The 19990-nt window shown below is 45.7% G+C and overlaps 1 protein-coding gene across 2 annotated transcripts in view; it reads left to right on the top strand.

Moving 5' to 3' along the window:
* col22a1 (collagen, type XXII, alpha 1) overlaps window positions 1-19990 on the top strand; it is a 481125-nt gene that overhangs the window by 446688 nt on the left and 14447 nt on the right. For both annotated transcript variants that reach the window (XM_072468265.1, XM_072468266.1), the window contains 6 exons: window positions 1037-1090; window positions 6125-6178; window positions 9063-9134; window positions 12217-12252; window positions 17034-17078; window positions 19239-19418. In XM_072468265.1, coding sequence (XP_072324366.1) covers window positions 1037-1090; window positions 6125-6178; window positions 9063-9134; window positions 12217-12252; window positions 17034-17078; window positions 19239-19418 — 441 coding nt within the window. The remainder of the gene's footprint in view (window positions 1-1036; window positions 1091-6124; window positions 6179-9062; window positions 9135-12216; window positions 12253-17033; window positions 17079-19238; window positions 19419-19990) is intronic.

Genomic DNA, 19990 nt, shown 5'->3' with positions numbered 1-19990 from the left:
CTTGTAGATGGTACATATAGCTGCCACTGTTCATCAGTGTGAAGGGTTTGACTGTTTGTGGAAAAGGGATGCAATCAAGCGGGCTGCTTTATCCTGGTTGGTGTCAGCTTCTGAGTGTTGTTGGAGCTGCACACATCCAGGCAAGTGGAGAGTATTCCATTTCACTCCTGACTTGTGCCTTGTAGATGCTGGACAGGCTTTGGGGGGGTCAGGAGGTGAATTACTCGTCTTAGGATTCTGAGCCTTTAACGTGCCCTAGTAGCCACAGAATTAATATGGCTAGTCCAGTTCAGTTTCTGATAATGGTAACCCCCCCAGGATGTTGATGTGGTTGGTCTAGTTCAGTTCCTGATCAGTGATGACGTCCAGGATATAGATAGTGGGGGATTCAGCCATGGTAATATCATTGAGTGTCAAGGGACGATGGTTAAATTCTCTTTTGTCGGAGATGGTTATTGCCTGGCATTTGTATAGTATGAATGTTACATGCCACTTATCAATCCAAGCCTAGATATTGCAGGGACATTATTATGTTGTTCGTAGGATGACCAGGAACTCAGAGTTGTGCAACACCTCATCCTTGCTCTCAACACAAAACGAGGCTGATCCCATAATCTGTATGTGCATATCGTTTATTAGGACATATCCAGCAGTCTGGATTGTGAGTGGGGCAGTTTGTGGGAGAATATTTCATCTGAAGGGCAGTAATCCCAACAGCTATCTCAACAATTCTCAAAAGTGGGAGCGAATGCTTGAGGCACAAGTCCAGTTTCTGGTGCAGAGACAGGAGTTTATGAACTGAGCCAAGCACGGTATAGATGTGTAACTGGTGAGCAGTGTGCTGTTCCAGTTGATGGAGGCTGTAAAGCACCAGGCAGCAGCAATGAAATCTAAAACATCAAGTGGACCTTCAAAACCTAGTTACTGGGCCACTTGGGATCCAAAGTGCAAATGTAGTAACAAGCTCATATTTATTCTATTGCAGTACCTGCCTGCTTATCTCTGTTTTATTATGGATCACTGTTTATCTTTTTAGGGTGAACAAGGACCTCCAGGACCTCAGGGTCCTCCCGGTTTCAGAGGCGATCAGGTAAAATACATGCATGTGACGGCCAGTTCAGATCACTGAGGAAGCCACTGCCTTCTGTCTATAGTCTTTGAACCTCCTTACGGCTGGTTGTGATTGAAATTAACCAACACACTGGATGTGAAAGTGCTGATTCAAAATCTTTTAAATGTGCATCAGTCCCTTGCATTGTGTACTGTCTTTCCTTAAGTCTTTGCAACAAAGCTTCCATGGAGTCATAAAGGCTTACAGCACAAAAAGAGGCCCTTTGGCCCATTGTGTGAGCACTGGCAGCCAAGCACCTATCTATTCTAATTCCATTTTCTTGCACTTGGTTGATAGCCTTGTAATCTCTGTGATGTTTCAAGTGCTCAACTAAATGCTTTGTAAATGTTGTAAATCTCCTTGCAAATCTACATATGTAGTTTTCCTCACTATGTAACACCCAAAACATATGGAGATTGTGCTGAACAAAGTCTGTCTTTGTCCTCCAGTGCTACTTCAGATGCTTAGCTGCTTCAACTGGATTAACGTTCCTCCCACTTCACTGGTTTTTGTGGCATAACTCCAGTACGTGTTGGTGACATATTAGGCCTTGGGAGGGTAAATATTGACTTAGTTGGACATTGACTGTGCAATAATGTAAAATGACGATAGTAAATCAGAAGCTCACTTACATATCTTCTCATCCTTATTTGTATTGAGGTCAACCAAAATAAGAGATGAGAAATGGGCTGTTGATGTGCAGTCACACATGCTTCACTTTTTCAGAATATCAAAATCTACCTGATTTTTTCTAATTATGGTGGGGGGAGGGGGGATTGTAGATTTAGGATAATTTCAAAAAAAAACAAAGGGAGAATTAGAATAAACTTTTTTACGCAATGGGCTGAATTTTACAGGCCACCCAGAGGCAGGAAAGAAATCAGATGGAGCCATAAAATAGGTGGTATGACCTCCACCAGCTTGGCTGTCCCACCACAATGTTATGAGCGGCTGCTGAGCTCATTGGATAGGCTACCTTCCTATGTCCCAACTAAGGTTCTTAAATGGGCAATTAATGCTCATTCAAAGGCCTCGTCCCACCACCCCGCAGTTTTAATTTGGCCAGTGCCCAACATGTAGGCCAGTAGGTTTGTCCCTAAGGGCTGCTTAATAGTAAAAGGAAAGGGGTGCCTTTTATCAAGTTCCCGAGTATCAATCAGAGACCACCCCTCTCCCCCTCCCCAAAGCTGTCCAATATGCTCCCCTCACTGGGGTCTGGCTGAGATCCCCAGAGGTCCAGGTTCATCGCTGATCACGTGCTCATTGGCCAAGCTGCAGTTTCAACGTTGGCTAAGTCACCTGTAGCACTGCCAATGTCGCAGAGCTGCCAGCTTGCAATTGGGTCAGCAGCTCTAACAGATGGAACGACCTCTGGAGGAGGGGCAGAGGTCTCGCTTCATAACAATTAAAAGTCCAGTGACTGAGTTGGCCCACCATCTACGGGAGCAATAGGTCAGAAGGTGAGAGCATTGAGGGAGAACTAGGGAATAGGGACAGTGTGGCTCTGAGGCAGAGCAGACGGGGAAAAGTTGCTGAACACAGCGGGTCTGGTGGCCTGAAGTGCATATGTTTTAATGCAAGGAGCATTACGGGTAAGGCAGATGAACTTAGAGCTTGGATTACTACTTGGAACTATGATGTTATTGCCATTACAGAGACCTGGTTGAGGGAAGGGCAGGATTGGCAGCTAAACGTTCCAGGATTTAGATGTTTCAGGCGGGATAGAGGGGGATGTAAAAGGGGAGGTGGAGTTGCGCTACTTGTTCGGGAGAATATCACAGCTATACTGCGAGAGGACACCTCAGAGGGCAGTGAGGCTATATGGGTAGAGATCAGGAATAAGAAGGGTGCAGTCACAATGTTGGGGGTATACTACAGGCCTCCCAACAGCCAGCGGGAGATAGAGGAGCAGATAGGTAGACAGATTTTGGAAAAGAGTAAAAACAACAGGGTTGTGGTGATGGGAGACTTCAACTTCCCCAATATTGACTGGGACTCACTTAGTGCCAGGGGCTTAGACGGGGCGGAGTTTGTAAGGAGCATCCAGGAGGGCTTCTTAAAACAATATGTAAACAGTCCAACTAGGGAAGGGGCAGTACTGGACCTGGTATTGGGGAATGAGCCCGGCCAGGTGGTAGATGTTTCAGTAGGGGAGCATTTCGGTAACAGTGACCACAATTCAGTCAGTTTTAAAGTACTGGTGGACAAGGATAAGAGTGGTCCGAGGATGAATGTGCTAAATTGGGGGAAGGCTAATTATGACAATATTAGGCGGGAACTGAAGAACATAGATTGGGGGCGGATGTTTGAGGGCAAATCAACATCTGACATGTGGGAGGCTTTCAAGTGTCAGTTGAAGGGAATACAGGACAGGCATGTTCCTGTGAGGAAGAAAGATAAATACGGCAATTTTCGGAAACCTTGGATGACGAGTGATATTGTAGGCCTCGTCAAAAAGAAAAAGGAGGCATTTGTCAGGGCTAAAAGGCTGGGAACAGACGAAGCCTGTGTGGCATATAAGGAAAGTAGGAAGGAACTTAAGCAAGGAGTCAGGAGGGCTAGAAGGGGTCATGAAAAGTCATTGGCAAATAGGGTTAAGGAAAATCCCAAGGCTTTTTACACGTACATAAAAAGCAAGAGGGTAGCCAGGGAAAGGGTTGGCCCACTGAAGGATAGGCAAGGGAATCTATGTGTGGAGCCAGAGGAAATGGGCGAGGTACTAAATGAATACTTTGCATCAGTATTCACCAAAGAGAAGGAATTGGTAGATGTTGAGTCTGGAGAAGGGTGTGTAGATAGCCTGGGTCACATTGTGATCCAAAAAGACGAGGTGTTGGGTGTCTTAAAAAATATTAAGGTAGATAAGTCCCCAGGGCCTGATGGGATCTACCCCAGAATACTGAAGGAGGCTGGAGAGGAAATTGCTGAGGCCTTGACAGAAATCTTTGGATCCTCGCTGTCTTCAGGGGATGTCCCGGAGGACTGGAGAATAGCCAATGTTGTTCCTCTGTTTAAGAAGGGTAGCAAGGATAATCCCGGGAACTACAGGCCGGTGAGCCTTACTTCAGTGGTAGGGAAATTACTGGAGAGAATTCTTCGAGACAGGATCTACTCCCATTTGGAAGCAAATGGACGTATTAGTGAGAGGCAGCACAGTTTTGTGAAGGGGAGGTCGTGTCTCACTAACTTGATAGAGTTTTTCGAGGAGGTCACTAAGATGATTGATGCAGGTAGGGCAGTAGATGTTGTCTATATGGACTTCAGTAAGGCCTTTGACAAGGTCCCTCATGGTAGACTAGTACAAAAGGTGAAGTCACACGGGATCAGGGGTGAACTGGCAAGGTGGATACAGAACTGGCTAGGCCATAGAAGGCAGAGGGTAGCAATGGAGGGATGCTTTTCTAATTGGAGGGCTGTGACCAGTGGTGTTCCACAGGGATCAGTGCTGGGACCTTTGCTCTTTGTAGTATATATAAATGATTTGGAGGAAAATGTAACTGGTCTGATTAGTAAGTTTGCAGACGACACAAAGGTTGGTGGAATTGCGGATAGCGATGAGGACTGTCTGAGGATACAGCAGGATTTAGATTGTCTGGAGACTTGGGCGGAGAGATGGCAGATGGAGTTTAATCCGGACAAATGTGAGGTAATGCATTTTGGAAGGTCTAATGCAGGTAGGGAATATACAGTGAATGGTAGAACCCTCAAGAGTATTGAAAGTCAAAGAGATCTAGGAGTACAGGTCCACAGGTCATTGAAAGGGGCAACACAGGTGGAGAAGGTAGTCAAGAAGGCATACGGCATGCTTGCCTTCATTGGCCGGGGCATTGAGTATAAGAATTGGCAAGTCATGTTGCAGCTGTATAGAACCTTAGTTAGGCCACACTTGGAGTATAGTGTTCAATTCTGGTCGCCACACTACCAGAAGGATGTGGAGGCTTTAGAGAGGGTGCAGAAGAGATTTACCAGAATGTTGCCTGGTATGGAGGGCATAAGCTATGAGGAGCGATTGAATAAACTCGGTTTGTTCTCTCTGGAACGAAGGAGGTTGAGGGGCGACCTGATAGAGGTATACAAAATTATGAGGGGCATAGACAGAGTGGATAGTCAGAGGCTTTTCCCCAGGGTAGAGGGGTCAATTACTAGGGGGCATAGGTTTAAGGTGAGAGGGGCAAGGTTTAGAGTAGATGTACGAGGCAAGTTTTTTACGCAGAGGGTAGTGGGTGCCTGGAACTCGCTACCGGAGGAGGTAGTGGAAGCAGGGACGATAGGGACATTTAAGGGGCATCTTGACAAATATATGAATAGGATGGGAATAGAAGGATACGGACCCAGGAAGTGTAGAAGATTGTAGTTTAGTCGGGCAGTATGGTCGGCGCGGGCTTGGAGGGCCGAAGGGCCTGTTCCTGTGCTGTACATTTCTTTGTTCTTTGTTCTTTGTACATTTGCAGGAAGCCTAACGGGCTAATAGCGCACGGTACATTTTTCCGGGAGTAGCTATTGGACAGATGATAATTTTAAAAGGACTGGAGAAAAGAGCTAACACCAGCCTGGATGCCATGGACCAAATCGCTTTCTTCAGTGGGCATTCTATAATCCTGTGGTGATCAGCTTCCCACACTTCTCTGACCAAAACAAAATGACGCCGAGTAATCTGCTTGGTTTGATAGAGAACTTTACGATCATGAAGGTTTACAGGAGAACAAGTGAAATTTCTTTCACAAGCTAATGTGATGACGATAAGACTAACTTCAGATGATCGGAAATAATTAATGGAAAATTAGAAGAAATGTTTTATTTCAGAGGCTGGATAAAATATTTAATTCAACTATTGTCGAAAGAGAGTTTAAGGATGTTAGTTGCTTGAAAATAAAAGGAATGTTTCAGGCCACAGGAATCAAGGAGGGATTGGGGCAGGACTAGATGACCTTTGGGACATAAAAAAACACTGCCAAGGACTGTCTGTCACTGTATAAGACACTGCCCTCATTACCTATGCCATTGTGTTTATAGGGTAAAAGCGGTCCGCCTGGCCCCGAAGGAAAGTCTGGTATCCCAGGTCTCCAGGTAAAACTTATAGTTAATTTTCATTATATTCCGTTACACTGGTACAGGATTTGCCTTACAACAATTGTGTCTAAACAGAAAATGTGACTGACCAGGATATATGGACGCTGAAGCTACTTATTTTGAGAGGAAGAAATAGTTATTCCAGCACCTGCTCCTGTCAAAAGGCACCTTCCTTTTAAGATTTAAATAGTGTAGACTTGCCCCGTGCAGGGTGACACGCTGGCACAGTGGTTAGCACTGCTGCCTCAAAGCACTAGGAACCTGAGTTTAATTTCGGCCTTGGGTGACTGTCTGTGTATAGTTTGTGCATTCTCCCTGTGTCTGGGTTGGTTTCCTCTGGGTGCTCCGGTTTCCGCCCACAGTCCAAAGATGTGCAGGTTCGGTGGATTGGCCATTCTAAGTTGCCTCTTCGTGTCCAGGTTGGGCAGGTTAGGTTAGGTGGGGTTACGAAATTACAGGCATAGGACGGGAGCCTGGTTAAAGCGCTCTTTAAGAGGGTTTCTGCAAATTCAATGGACCGAATGGCCCCCTTCTGCACTGTAGGGATTCTATGATTCTATGAATTAGTTTATTATGTTGATGAGACATTAAACTGTAGCCCTATTGGCTTGCTCAGCTGGATATAAAAGATTACGAGGCACTACTTAAAGAGCAGATGGATATCCTCCTGGTGTCCTGGCCGACATTACTCCCTTAATCAAAGCCATCGTAACAGGTTATTTACCTCAGTTGTAGTTTATCTCTGCTTGTGGTTGTGTCACATAATCAGGATATCAGTCTTACAATTTGTGGGATCAGTTCAGTTTCAACTCTTTCAGCTAACTCACTACAGCATTATATTAATAGCTTCTATCTTCCTCAGCTATTACACATTCTCTGGATATCACACATTATTTGTTGTTTCTCTCGACTGCCTCGCTAATGTTAGTGAATTGTATCACATTTTTGGGGATAGTGTTTTCCTTATAGTTTAGAGATCCTCCCTCATAACTATTGCATTCTTCAGGCATCATTTAAGATGGAGATGAGGAGAATTTTATTTTCTCTCAAGAGGGTCATGGTTTTGTGGAATTCTCTTCCCCAGATACCAGTGGAGTCAGGGTCATTCAATGTTTTTAAGGCTGAATTAGGTAGATTCTTGATTAAGAAACTGAGAGTAGTCATAGGGTATAATAATAATAATCTTTATTGTCACAAGTAGGCTTACATTAACACTGCAATGAAGTTACTGCGAAAAGCCCCTAGCCACCACATTCTGACGCCTGTTCGGGTACACAGAGGGTTAATTCAGAATGTGCAAATTACCTAACAGCACGTCTTTTGGGACGTGTGGGAGGAAACCGGAGCATCCGGAGGAAACCCACACAGACACGTGGGGAATGTGCAGACTCTGCACAGTGACCCAAGCCAAGAATCGAACCTGGGACCCTGGCGCTGTGAAACAACAATGCTGACCACTGTGCTACCGTGTAGGGAGTAGGAAAGTGGGGTTGAGGCCACAATCGGATAAGCTGTGATCTAATTGAAAGACAGAGCAGGCTCGAGGGCCCAAATGACCTACTCCTAATTTGTGTTATATCCCACATTTAGGGTCATTTCTCATCGATGCCAGTTCAATTCCTGCTCAAAACTCTCCTGAGTTAGCATTGTCCATGTTGTCACATGTCAAAGTATTGTAGGATCACCAAGGGCTGGGAATTGTGACAAGTGTGGTGGAGCTCTTTCAGTTCAATAACTTAAATCGAGGGCCGAAGGGTCTGTACTGCGCTGTAATGTTCTATGTTCTATGTCCAGTTGTCCAGATACAAAGTGAAGGTGAATGTTTATTTGCAGATATTCAGACACTCACTTAAACAGAAAAAGGAAATGAACACCTGGCTCTTCCTTGAGCCTAACTTCACAAACAGTTCTGCACACAGCAAATCGTTCACTTTTCACGTCAGCCTCCTCACTCACAAAGTGGGCTTCTCTTCCAGCAGGACTCAGTACTCTGTTCACATAGTCTAATCAGGTGGCACAATTGAGACCCTCATTACATGAATTCCTCATTTGTCTGTCATGTCACTTCTTGTGGCCACCTTGGTAGGGAGCTCTTGGCCAGGGACTGGAGAAAAATACTGTCTTTCCAGCACACAGCCTGGTGACACCACACCATGTTCTCATCATGCTGCACAAGTGGAGTACATGATACAATATAACTGCAGTTTTACAGTAGTTCACTCACTGACTGCTCAATAGAGTGTGAAGACTTGGTATGTTTCTTATAGCAATGTGGTTCAAAAAGGGTCTTGTGCTACATTGTTCAATACTGTACATGTTTATGTATCAGGAGGCTGCGTATTAAGCCAAGAATCCCTTGTTTGTATTATTTTGAGCAGTATTGAGTTAGTCCACCACATGTAAAATTCTTGTGATTGTTCGCCTGACAACTTAGTAAGAACTCAGAGATACGGCAGGAATGATCTGTAAAATGTGCATGTGTGTCAATATTAGGCGGGAAGAGAGTCACCTTCAATGGTGATATCCTTCAAATGCATATCTTGTCAACACTCACAGAAATTTTGTGAGGTGAACAGAAGACCTTGCCATCTGTGGAAAAGAGGAAAAAATTGGGAAGTGACTAAAAGCAAACATTTCTGTATCCTTGAAGTGGTGAAGCCAAGATTTTTCAATGTCAGCGTCCTGTCATCATTCGAGTTTCAAAGAACATGACTAATTTTTGAGACTAATTTTTGGTTGGGAACATGTCTTCAAAAAGAACTATGTCTCACTAAAAATATTATCATTCTTCGAGGCACTATGAGTTGATTTATGCACTTGAATTTTTTTCTAGATTTGAGGGAAAAGACTATTTTTCACCTGAGCTTGTTTTGAATTTTAGGGATCAAAGGGTTCTAAAGGAACAAATGGAGAGCCAGGTTTTCCAGGACTCCAGGGTATACCAGGATCACAAGTAAGTGTTTGTTTTTCTCACAACAGAGGGGTAATTTTTATTTTTAAATATAAGGAAAGACAAACTTTCTGTTTAAAAGCAACATAAAACGCACGGCAGCACTGTGGGTAGTATAATTGCTTCACAGCTCCAGGGTCCCAGGTTCGATTCCGGCTTGGGTCACTGTCTGTGCGGAGTCTGCACATCCTCCCCGTGTCTGCGTGGGTTTCCTCCGGGTGCTCCGGTTTCCTCCCACAGTCCAAAGATGTGCAGGTTAGGTGGATTGGCCATAATAAATTGCCCTTAGTGTCCAAAATTGCCCTTAGTGTTGGGTGGGGTTACTGGGTTGTGGGGATAGGGTGGAGGTGTTGACATTGGATAGGGTGCTCTTTCCAAGAGCCGGTGCAGACTCGATGGGCCGAATGGCCTCCTTCTGCACTGTAAATTCTATGATAATCTATGAAAAGCATAGAAGAGAGAACGCTCATCCTGCATCAGGTCAGCAGTGTTTTCTCAATTTTGATTTCTTGGGAGGGCTGTTTTCCAAGTCATAAAATGATAGAAAAGTTACGGCACAGGAAGAGGGCATTCAGCCCATCGTGATTGTGCCACCAAAAAAGAGCGAAAAAGAAACTAGTCCCTCATTTTAATCTCACTTTCAAGCACCTCTGGTCCTTAGCCTTACAGGTTACAGCAGTTCAGGTACAGATCCAGATACCTCCTAAATGAATTGAACGTTTCGGTCTCAACCATCAACTTGAGTAGTTGGCCACTGTAATTCTTCTGTCAATCTCCTTAAAACTATACTGCCTGGTAACTGACTCCTTAGCTAGGGGTCCCGTCTACCCCATCTAGGTCCCTCGTTATTTTGTATGCCTCAAATCCTACAATAAATATTATGTATCCATATTGTTGGTGGTTCAGACAGGAACACTATTAATTAGTACCCTATGGATTAATATGCTCAGGATGATATTGTAGGACTGAACACCATGGGCGGGATTCTCCGACCCCCGCTCCGATGCCGGCTACCGTATTCTCCGGCGCCGGATTTTGGGCGGGGGTGGGGATCACGCCACGCGGGTCGGGGGCCGTTGGCAGCGACCCCCCCCCCCCCGGGAATTCTTCGGGCCCCGATGGGCCGAGCGGCCGTCGGTTTCTGGCCAGTCCCGCCGTCGTGGATTGGACATGGTCCCACACGGCGGGACCTGGCAGGTAAGTTGGCTGGTGTGGTCCTCGGGGGGGGGGGGGGGAGGGGGGGCACAGTGGGATCCAACCCCGGGGGGGGGGGGGGAGGGGGAGGGGGCCACGGTGGCCTGGCCCGCAATCGGGGCCCACCAACCTGCAGGTGGGCCTGTGCCATGGGGGCACTTCTTACTTCCGCGCCGGCACCTGTAGGGCTCCGCCATGGCCGGCGCAGAGAAGACATCCCCCTGCGCATGCGGCAGAATATGCCGTCCGGTCTGCGCATGCGCTGAACCACGCCTGCGGTTCTGCGCATGCGCTAACTTGTGCAGTCCCTTCGGCGATCTGGCGCGGCGCCAACCCTTCCGGCGCCAGTCTAGACACCGGAAGTGCGGAGAATTCCACAACTTCCGGTCGACCCGACGCCAGAGTAGCTCTTGCCGTTTTTTATGCCGGCGTCGGGCCTTTGCGCCGATTCGGGAAAATCCCGCCCCATATGTTAATAATCTTTCAATGATGCTGCAGAATGGCAATTTACAGGTATTTAACTATCACTGCTCATCGGATATAATCATTGATTAAACAGTAGGTTAAAGCACTAAAATACGTTTGCACCCTCACAGCCTAATTATAATTTCATTCTATAGTATCAACATACAGTTCACGCAGGCAAAAATAGCCACTTTAGTTTTAAATGGATAATCAAATCAAAATCAAGGGGCTCGATTCTCCTTGCCTGACGGCGAAACTCGTAACGGCGATCGGGCGGTAAATAGCTCCCGTCGCCAAAATCGCGGCAGGAGGCGGTTTAACTTCCAAATCGCCGGGATTGCGATGCACACCACGCACAATTGCAACTGCTTTTGTATCTCATTAGCTGGCCCACCCAAGTTCCGAGTTCCCGACGGCGGTAGCACAGTGGTTAGCACAGTTGCTTCACAGCTCCAGGGTCCCAGGTTCGATTCCCGGCTTGGGTCACTGTCTGTGCGGAGTCTGCACATCCTCCCCGTGTGTGCGTGGGTTTCCTCCGGGTGCTCCGGTTTCCTCCCACAGTCCAAAGATGTGCAGGTTAGGTGGATTGGCCATGATAAATTTCCCTTAGGTTAGGTGGGGTTACGGGGATAGGGTGGACGTGTGGGCTTAAGTGGGATACTCTTCCAAGAGCCGGTGCAGACTCAATGGGCCGAATGGCTTCCTTTGGCACTGTAAATTCTATGATTCGACGTGTAATGTCAGTGGTCGTGAACCTGTCGTGGTGCTGGCAGGAAGGGGGCATACGGACAGTATCCAGCGCCGCCATACTTCGCCAACATTCGTGCTGCTGGCCGGGGGGGGGGGGGCTTCTGACAGGGCTGGGGGAGTAGTGGGGATGGCCAGGTGGTCGGCTGTGGGGTCAGGGTGGACATGGGTGTGGTCCAGCAGAACCAGGGCCATCTTTTTGGACGCATCGGTGTGTCTGTGGGGGGTGTAAAGTCTACACGCGGCCGCAGCTTGTCAGTCCTGTGTGTGTCCATCACGGAGCCGGTGATTCCCCCCCTGTTTATCATGTAATGTGCAGGTTTTCCACACGGCGCCGGTGCTAGCCCGTCACGGATAGCAGAATCGTTGTGGGTGTGGCACCGATTTTTCCAACGCCGAACTCCATGGATCCTCCGTTGGCGCCAGCACTTGGACTCTGGAATGGAGAATCCAGCCAAGATCTATGAAGCTGATAGAATCATTCAAATTACATTTCTAGATTCCTCAGTGCAAAATGAATATGTTCTAAATCCTTTTATATTAGTGCAATGTATTTTGTCCAGATCAAAAAACTATTTGTTTTAAGATGCTGCTACTTGTCTATAATCTTCCATGAACTTGTCCCACTTTGACTCTTCTTGCAAGCTAGTGTTTATCATCTTCCTTTCTTCATGAACAGGGACAGCCAGGAGATACAGGGCACCCAGGAAAAACCGTAAGTAAATATGTCTATCTTCACATTCTTGTAATAGTAACCATCTGGTTCATGGCCATTGTTACTATAAGACCATAAGACCAGAAGACATAGGAGTGGAAGTAAGGCCATTCGGCCCATCGAGTCCACTCCACCATTCAATCATGGCTGATTTCAACTCCATTTACCCGCTCTCTCTCCATAGCCCTTAATTCCTCGAGAAATCAAGAATTTATCAACTTCTGTCTGAAAGACACTCAACGTCCCGGCCTCCACCGCCCTCTGTGGCAATGAATTCCACAGACCCACCACTCTCTGGCTGAAGAAATTTCTCCTCATCTCTGTTCTAAAGTGACTCCCTTGTTAATGGAAACAACTTCCCCACATCCACCCTATCTAAGCCATTCATTATCTTGTAAGTTTCTATTAGATCTCCCCTCAACCTCCCAAACTCCAATGAATATAATCCCAGGATCCTCAGACGTTCATCGTATGTTAGGCCTACCATTCCTGGGATCATCCGTGTGAATCTCTGCTGGACCCGCTCCAGTGCCAGTATGTCCTTCCTGAGGTGTGGGGCCCAAAATTGCTCACAGTATTCTAAATGGGGCCTAACTAATGCTTTATAAAGCTTCAGAAGTACATCCCTGCTTTTATATTCCAAGCCTCTTGAGATGAATGACAACATTGCATTTGCTTTCTTAATTACGGATTCAACCTGCAAGTTTACCTTTCGAGAATCCTGGACGAGGACTCCCAAGTCCCTTTGCACTTCAGCATTATGAATTTTGTCACCGTTTAGAAAATAGTCCATGCCTCTATTCTTTTTTCCAAAGTGCAAGACCTCGCACTTGCCCACGTTGAATTTCATCAGCCATTTCTTGGACCACTCTCCTAAACTGTCTAAATCTTTCTGCAGCCTCCCCACCTCCTCCATACTACCTGCCCCTCCACCTATCTTTGTATCATCGGCAAACTTAGCCAGAATGCCCCCAGTCCCATCATCTAGATCGTTAATATATAAAGAGAATAGCTGTGGCCCCAACACTGAACCCTGCGGGACAGCACTCGTCACCGGTTGCTATTCCGAAAAAGAACCTTTTACCCCAACTCTCTGCCTTCTGCCTGACAGCCAATCGGCAATCCATGTTAGTACCTTGCCTTGAATACCATGGGCCCTTATTTTACTCAGCAGTCTCCCGTGAGGCACCTTGTCAAAGGCCTTTTGGAAGTCAAGATAGATAACATCCATTGGCTCTCCTTGGTCTAACCTATTTGTTATCTCTTCAAAGAACTCTAACAGGTTTGTCAGGCACGACCTCCCCTTACTAAATCCATGCTGACTTGTCCTAATCCGACCCTGCATTTCCAAGAATTTAGAAATCTCATCCTTAACAATGGATTCTAGAATCTTGCCAACAACCGAGGTTAGGCTAATTGGCCTATAATTTTCCATCTTTTTCCTTGTTCCCTTCTTGAACTGGGGGGTTACAACAGGATTTTCCAATCCTCTGGGACTTTCCCTGACTCCAGTGACTTTTGAAAGATCATAACTAACGCCTCCACTATTTCTTCAGCTATCTCCTTTAGAACTCTAGGATGTAGCCCATCTGGGCCCGGGGATTTATCAATTTTTAGACCTCTTAGTTTCTCTAGCACTTTCTCCTTTGTGATGGCTACCATATTCAACTCTGCCCCCTGACTCTCCGGAATTGTTGGGATATTACTCATGTCTTCTACTGTGAAGACTGACGCAAAGTACTTATTCAGTTCCTCAGCTATTTCCTTGTCTCCCATCACAAAATTACCAACGTCATTTTGGAGCGGCCCAATGTCAACTTTTGCCTCCTGTTTGTTTTTAATGTATTTAAAGAAACTTTTACTATCATTCCTAATGTTACTGGCTAGCCTACCTTCAAATTTGATCCTCTCTTTCCTTACTTCTCTCTTTGTTATCCTCTGTTTGTTTTTGTAGTCTTCCCAATCGTCTGACTTCCCACTACTCTTTGCCACATTATAGGCTTTCTCTTTTGCTTTGATGCATTCCCTAACTTCCTTTGTCAGCCATGGCTGCCGAATCCCCCCTCTGATAACCTTTCTTTTCTTTGGGATGAACCTCTGTACTGTGTCCTCAATTACTCCCAGAAACTCCTGCCATTGCTGTTCTACTGTCTTTCCCACTAGGCTCTGCTCCCAGTCGATTTTCGTCAGTTCCTCCCTCATGCCCCTGTAGTTACCTTTATTTAACTGTAACACCTTTACATCTGATTCTACCTTCTTTCTTTCAAATTGGAGATTGAATTCGACCATATTATGATCACTGCCTCCTAAGTGCTCCCTTACTTTAAGATCTTTAATCAAGTCTGGCTCATTACATAACACTAAGTCCAGAATGGCCTGTTCCCTCGTGGGCTCCATCACAAGCTGTTCCAAAAAGCCCTCCTGTAAACATTCAATGAATTCCCTTTCCTTGGGTCCACTGGCAGCATTATTTACCCAATCCACCTGCATATTGAAGTCCCCCATGATCACTGTGACCTTGCCTTTCTGACATGCACTTTCTATTTCGTGGTGCATTTTGTGCCCCGGTCCTGACCACTGTTAGGAGGCCTGTACATAACTCCCATTATGGTTTTTTTGCCTTTGTGGTTCCTCAACTCTACCCACACAGACTCCACATCATCTGACCCTATGTCGTTTAGTGCCATTGATTTAATTTCATTCCTAATTAACAAGGCAACCCCGCCCCCTCTGCCCACCTCTCTGTCTTTTCGATAGGTTGTGAATCCCTGGATGTTTAAATGCCAGTCCTGAACCCCCTGCAACCATGTCTCTGTGATGCCTACCACATCATACCTGCCAGTCACAATCTGGGCCACAAGCTCATCTACCTTGTTCCGTACACTGCACGCATTTAAATATAGCACCTTTAATTCTCTATTGTTTTCTTAGTGTGGTGGACGTTGGTTTACTGAGCCTTTCCCTACACTGTGTCATATTTTGTGGGATGGGGACAATCGTAACCACTCTTGAGTTTTGTCTGTTCGTGTTTTTTTGTATTCCTAAGCAGCTACGCTCCCCGCTGATTACTTCACCTCTTGGTTCCCTGACTTTCCCTTCCCCCCCCAATCTTTAGTTTAAAGTCCTATTGACCACCCTATTTACTCTTTTTGCCAGAACACTGGTCCCAGCTCGGTTCAGGTGGAGACCATCCCAACGGTATAGGTCCCCCCTGTCCCAAAACTGATGCCAGTGTCCCATGAAAAGGAACCCCTCATTCCCACACCACTCTTTCAGCCACGTGTTAACTTCCCTTATTCTTGCCTCCCTATGCCAATTTGCACGTGGCTCGGGCAGTAATCCGGAGATTATGACCCTTGAGGACCTGTTTTTTAATTTGAATCCTGGCTCTTTATAATCTCTAAACAGGTCCTCTTTCCTAGACTTGCCTATGTTGTTGGATCCTCCCCCTCCCTCTCCAGTATCCTTTCAAGCCGGTCAGAGATGTCCCGCACCCTAGCACCGGGCAGGCAACATACCATGTGGGACTCTTTATCCTGCTCACAAAGGATACTATCTATCCCCCTGATAATAGAATCCCCTACAACTTGCCTATTTACTCCCTCCCCTTGAATGGCCTGCTGAACAATGGTGCCTTGGTCAGCTGACTCATCCTTCCTGCAACCCTGTTCGCCATCCACACAGGGAGCAAGTGCCTCATACCTGTTGGACAGAGTCAAGGGCTGAGGCTCCTGAGTTCCTGACTGCTGGTTCCCTTTACCTGCCTGACTTGCAGTCACACCCTGCTGTCCCTGACCACTGGCAGGATTTAAACTACTTACTCTTACAGGTATGACTGCCTCCTGAAACACAGTGTCCAGGTAAGTCTCCCCCTCCCGGATGTGCCTCAGTGTTTGAAGCTCAGACTCCAGCTCATCAACTCTGAGCCGGAGCTCTTCGAGCAGCCAACACTTACTGCAGATGTGGTCACTGCAGCTCGCAATGGGATCTGCCAGCTCCCACATCAAACAGCTCAAGCACATCACCTGACCAGCCATCACTAATTAATTAATTAGTTTAATTTAAGTTTATGGTGGGGGCAGCTTCAGCCAGTCAGACACTAATCTACACTGCACTTTTAACTGAAAAACAGCACAATTAGATTAACCACTTACCTTTCCTGGTTACCTCACTGCACCAAACTACCAAATTCTCACTGTCTGTATCTCTCTCACTCAGGCTGTGTCTCCTTGACCTGCGCAATGCTAATAATATAATATAATAATGTTAATAATAATATAATATGGCACTTACCTCACACCAATGGATCTTATTATTAGGTTAGAGGATGAGGGTGGGTGGGAGACACTACACGTGTAGTGTCTCGGGTTTCCTCTCCACCAGAATTTATTGGTTGGGGGGTGGGGGCCTTCCCAGAAGTCGAACTTCCGGTTCCTGCCTTATATTACAAAAAATAAAAAATAAAACAGAAAAGAAGAACAGAAACGGGTCTAGGTAAGTGTTTTTAAAGGAGAAACTTACCTCCCAGAAATCACTTGCGCACCGCTCCCGCCGAAATCCCAAGGCCTGCTCCTGTGAAGGTAAGTGTTTTTAAAGGAGAAACTTACCTCCCAGAAATCACTTGCGCACCGCTCCCGCCGAAATCCCAAGGCCTGCTCCTGTGAAGGTAAGTGTTTTTAAAGGAGAAAAGTTACTCTTAATCTAAACAGAACCACAGGATACATCTCCTCGTTATGTTCAAGATGCAATAGTTTGAAGACTGCCTTTGCTCTTTTGTGCAGGGATCTCCAGGCAAATCAGGTGATCGGGGGTCCAAAGGAGAGAGGGTAAGTGATGGAATGATGAAGACAATTTGAATATCACTGATACTGTCAAAACAAGCAGCAAGCTAAATAAACTGATCTCCGACCCATCAAACAAGATACAGATCCAATGTAAAAGGGTCCAACTGAATGTGCAGTGTTATTCATTTCATTGTTAAGCTATGTCCATTGCTTCTGAGGGCAAATATCGTTTCCCTGGTGAAATCATCACACACCTCAGATCAAATCTGGTATTTGTTTGGTAATGTGGCTTGTACTGCGATGATTAATATATTTGTTCACCAAGCCATCAAGAATACATATAATTCAGTTTTAAAAGGACATAAGTATGCAGCGTATTAGTGACCCATAACTTTCTGGTTCACCGGCATCACATTTTGGGGGTACCCCAATGGTGTGCTGGGGAATCCCTCGAGGAGATTATCACAATAATTACCAAACAATTACCCAGAAGCTCTAACTTCCTCTGCTCAATTGCGTGGGATGGGAACCATCGGTCAGAAGCGATTTAAATTACTAACTTCAGATGATTCTGCCAGTTTTACCCTGATAGTTACTCTTAAAGCATTAAACGGAAAAAATATCACTTCTAACTCCAGAGTAACATTTTAAAAACTCAGACCCAGCCTCGCAAGGGAACACCCGGCCGAGGTATGATGACCCAGGGCACCCATAACACCAACCCCACCTCCGATCCAACCTCCCACCTCCTGACCCCTCCCTCACCACTTCTCCGGTTTGACTTGACCCCCCGCTTCAGTGCAACCCGACACCCCCATTCAGTCCGACCTGACCAAACCAACTCCCCCCACCCATCCCCAGGGCCAACTTAACCAACCCAACCCCGCCCCCCCACTCCCCCAACAACTCCGGTCCGACCTGCCCCCACTCTCTCTGGTCTGACATGACTCACCTCCCTCTCTGGCCTGACCCTCCACCACCCAACCCCCCACCCCCACTTCACCTGTCTGACTCGACCTACAAACCTAACCCCCATCTCACCTGTTGTCTGAACCATTTTCCTTCTAATTGTCCCTTTCAATACCTCCTTTATGGCAGCTAGTGCTGTAAAAAGAGTGCAACTTCTACCTCTCTACGCCGCAATTACTCCACACCGATGGAGTCAAGGACACGCTTCCTGAGTGATGAAGGTTGGGCGAGCCACGGGCTTTGGAATTCCAGCCTGGGTAAGTCCGTCGAGGGTGGAAACCCACCGGTGATTGCCAACCTGAGGAAGTTATGGCCTTTATTAGGAATTTAGGGTGGGTTTTACTAAATACCAGTTGATGGTTGTTAAACATTGTCCAAATGGAGTACAGAAGAGAAAAACTGCAAGAATGAATTCAAGCTGTGATCAGAACCCACCAATTTTCCTCCACTGAAATGAATAAAATGGTTTTGTAAGGAGTGTGCAACCCTCCACACTAGAGTTTTCTGTGCTTCACCTTAAAACCCAGGTGTTAACCTGGTTGATGGCCAGGATTCCATCCTAGCCAATATTCCTCCTTCAACCAACACCACTAGAAATAGATTAATTACCTTGCTTGTCAATTGTGGGATCTTGCAGTGCATGTGGATGGCACACATGGCAACAGTGATAGTTCCTCAAAAATAATTTAATTGTGATGGGATATCATTGGAACAAGGTACGATGCATTATAAACACAAATTTGTTTGATCTTTGATTGAAATTCAGAGAATAATTGTGCCAAAAGAAAGGAAAATAAATAACACCATGAGAAATATTTTTAACAGACACTGAGAACTTTTGGAAGATTTATGTCTTTTTTTGTCGTTAGCTGCAAAAATGTTCAGTTCTCCCTCTGAGGATTGGGTGACTGTGACTAAGAACTCTGGGATTTGAACTCCTCCAGTTGTGTTTCAGTGACTTGAGAACATAACGTGAATATATCCTGCAATCTATTTCTATTTCCAGCGAAATAGGTTTATTATTTCATTCGAAGAAGTGATCAGAGGAAATCTTCCAACCATGTCTATGATGCCAGTGACCAAACCATTATGCCGTTACAGCATAGTCAATGATTTGATGGAGTAGAAAAAAGATAGGGTTAAATGAGAAAAAGTGCAACAACACATTTTCTTAAATATTCTGTTTCTTAATTCATTTATTTCCAAGGTTCAATTTGTTTTTCTTTTGGGCAGGGTGACCGAGGCATCAAAGGTGAAAAAGGAATCTCAGGAGACAAAGGACAATCTGGTGATCCAGGGCTTCCCGGTATAAAAGGACACACTGGGATAATGGGTCCAGTGGGGCCTCCAGGAGAAAGAGGTCCGGTTGGATCACCAGGACAGTTAGGTCCTCCGGGTATAACTGGAGAAAGAGTAAGTACCTGAATACTGATTTCAGACCAAGTTACTAATTGTAAAGTTTAGGGTTTCGAGATATAAAACCCTTTGAATTTAAAAAAAAAAAGTCTAAGGTCTGAATTTTTAAAGTTTCTAACATTAGGTTTCTTCAATTGTGGTTTGACCTACAAGATATGAACGACTAGTATTTGTGAATAAGGCAGAATTTATTAAGTAAAATGCAAATACATTCAACAAAAAGTAATAAAGACATCTTGGATAATCTATCCTCAAGGGCCCAGGATTCCTTGGCCGCTGGCAACACATCCAAAGTTTGTTTTGTTTTCTGCCTCAAAAGTAATGGTCAACCATGACTCAGAAGAAATGTGCTATTAAAGCAACGGTAAACTGTGCCATCAAGGAAACTAATTCTATAACTTTTATCCATCCATCTCACTCTTCGGCACTTCCTTTTTTGGGAATGGTCAGAATGGTCAAAATTAAGCCGTCCTATTAGCCAGAGGATTCAAATCATCTTGTCTCACTCACCTTTGCAGCCCCTGCTTCATCTTTGTGTGGCATAAACTGAGACATAACCCCATTAGTTA

The sequence above is a fragment of the Scyliorhinus torazame genome, chromosome 11 (assembly GCF_047496885.1).
Source record: "Scyliorhinus torazame isolate Kashiwa2021f chromosome 11, sScyTor2.1, whole genome shotgun sequence".
NCBI lineage: Eukaryota > Metazoa > Chordata > Chondrichthyes > Carcharhiniformes > Scyliorhinidae > Scyliorhinus > Scyliorhinus torazame.
Note: the sequence above shows the minus strand (reverse complement) of the source record. Positions and strands in the feature narration are given on the sequence as shown.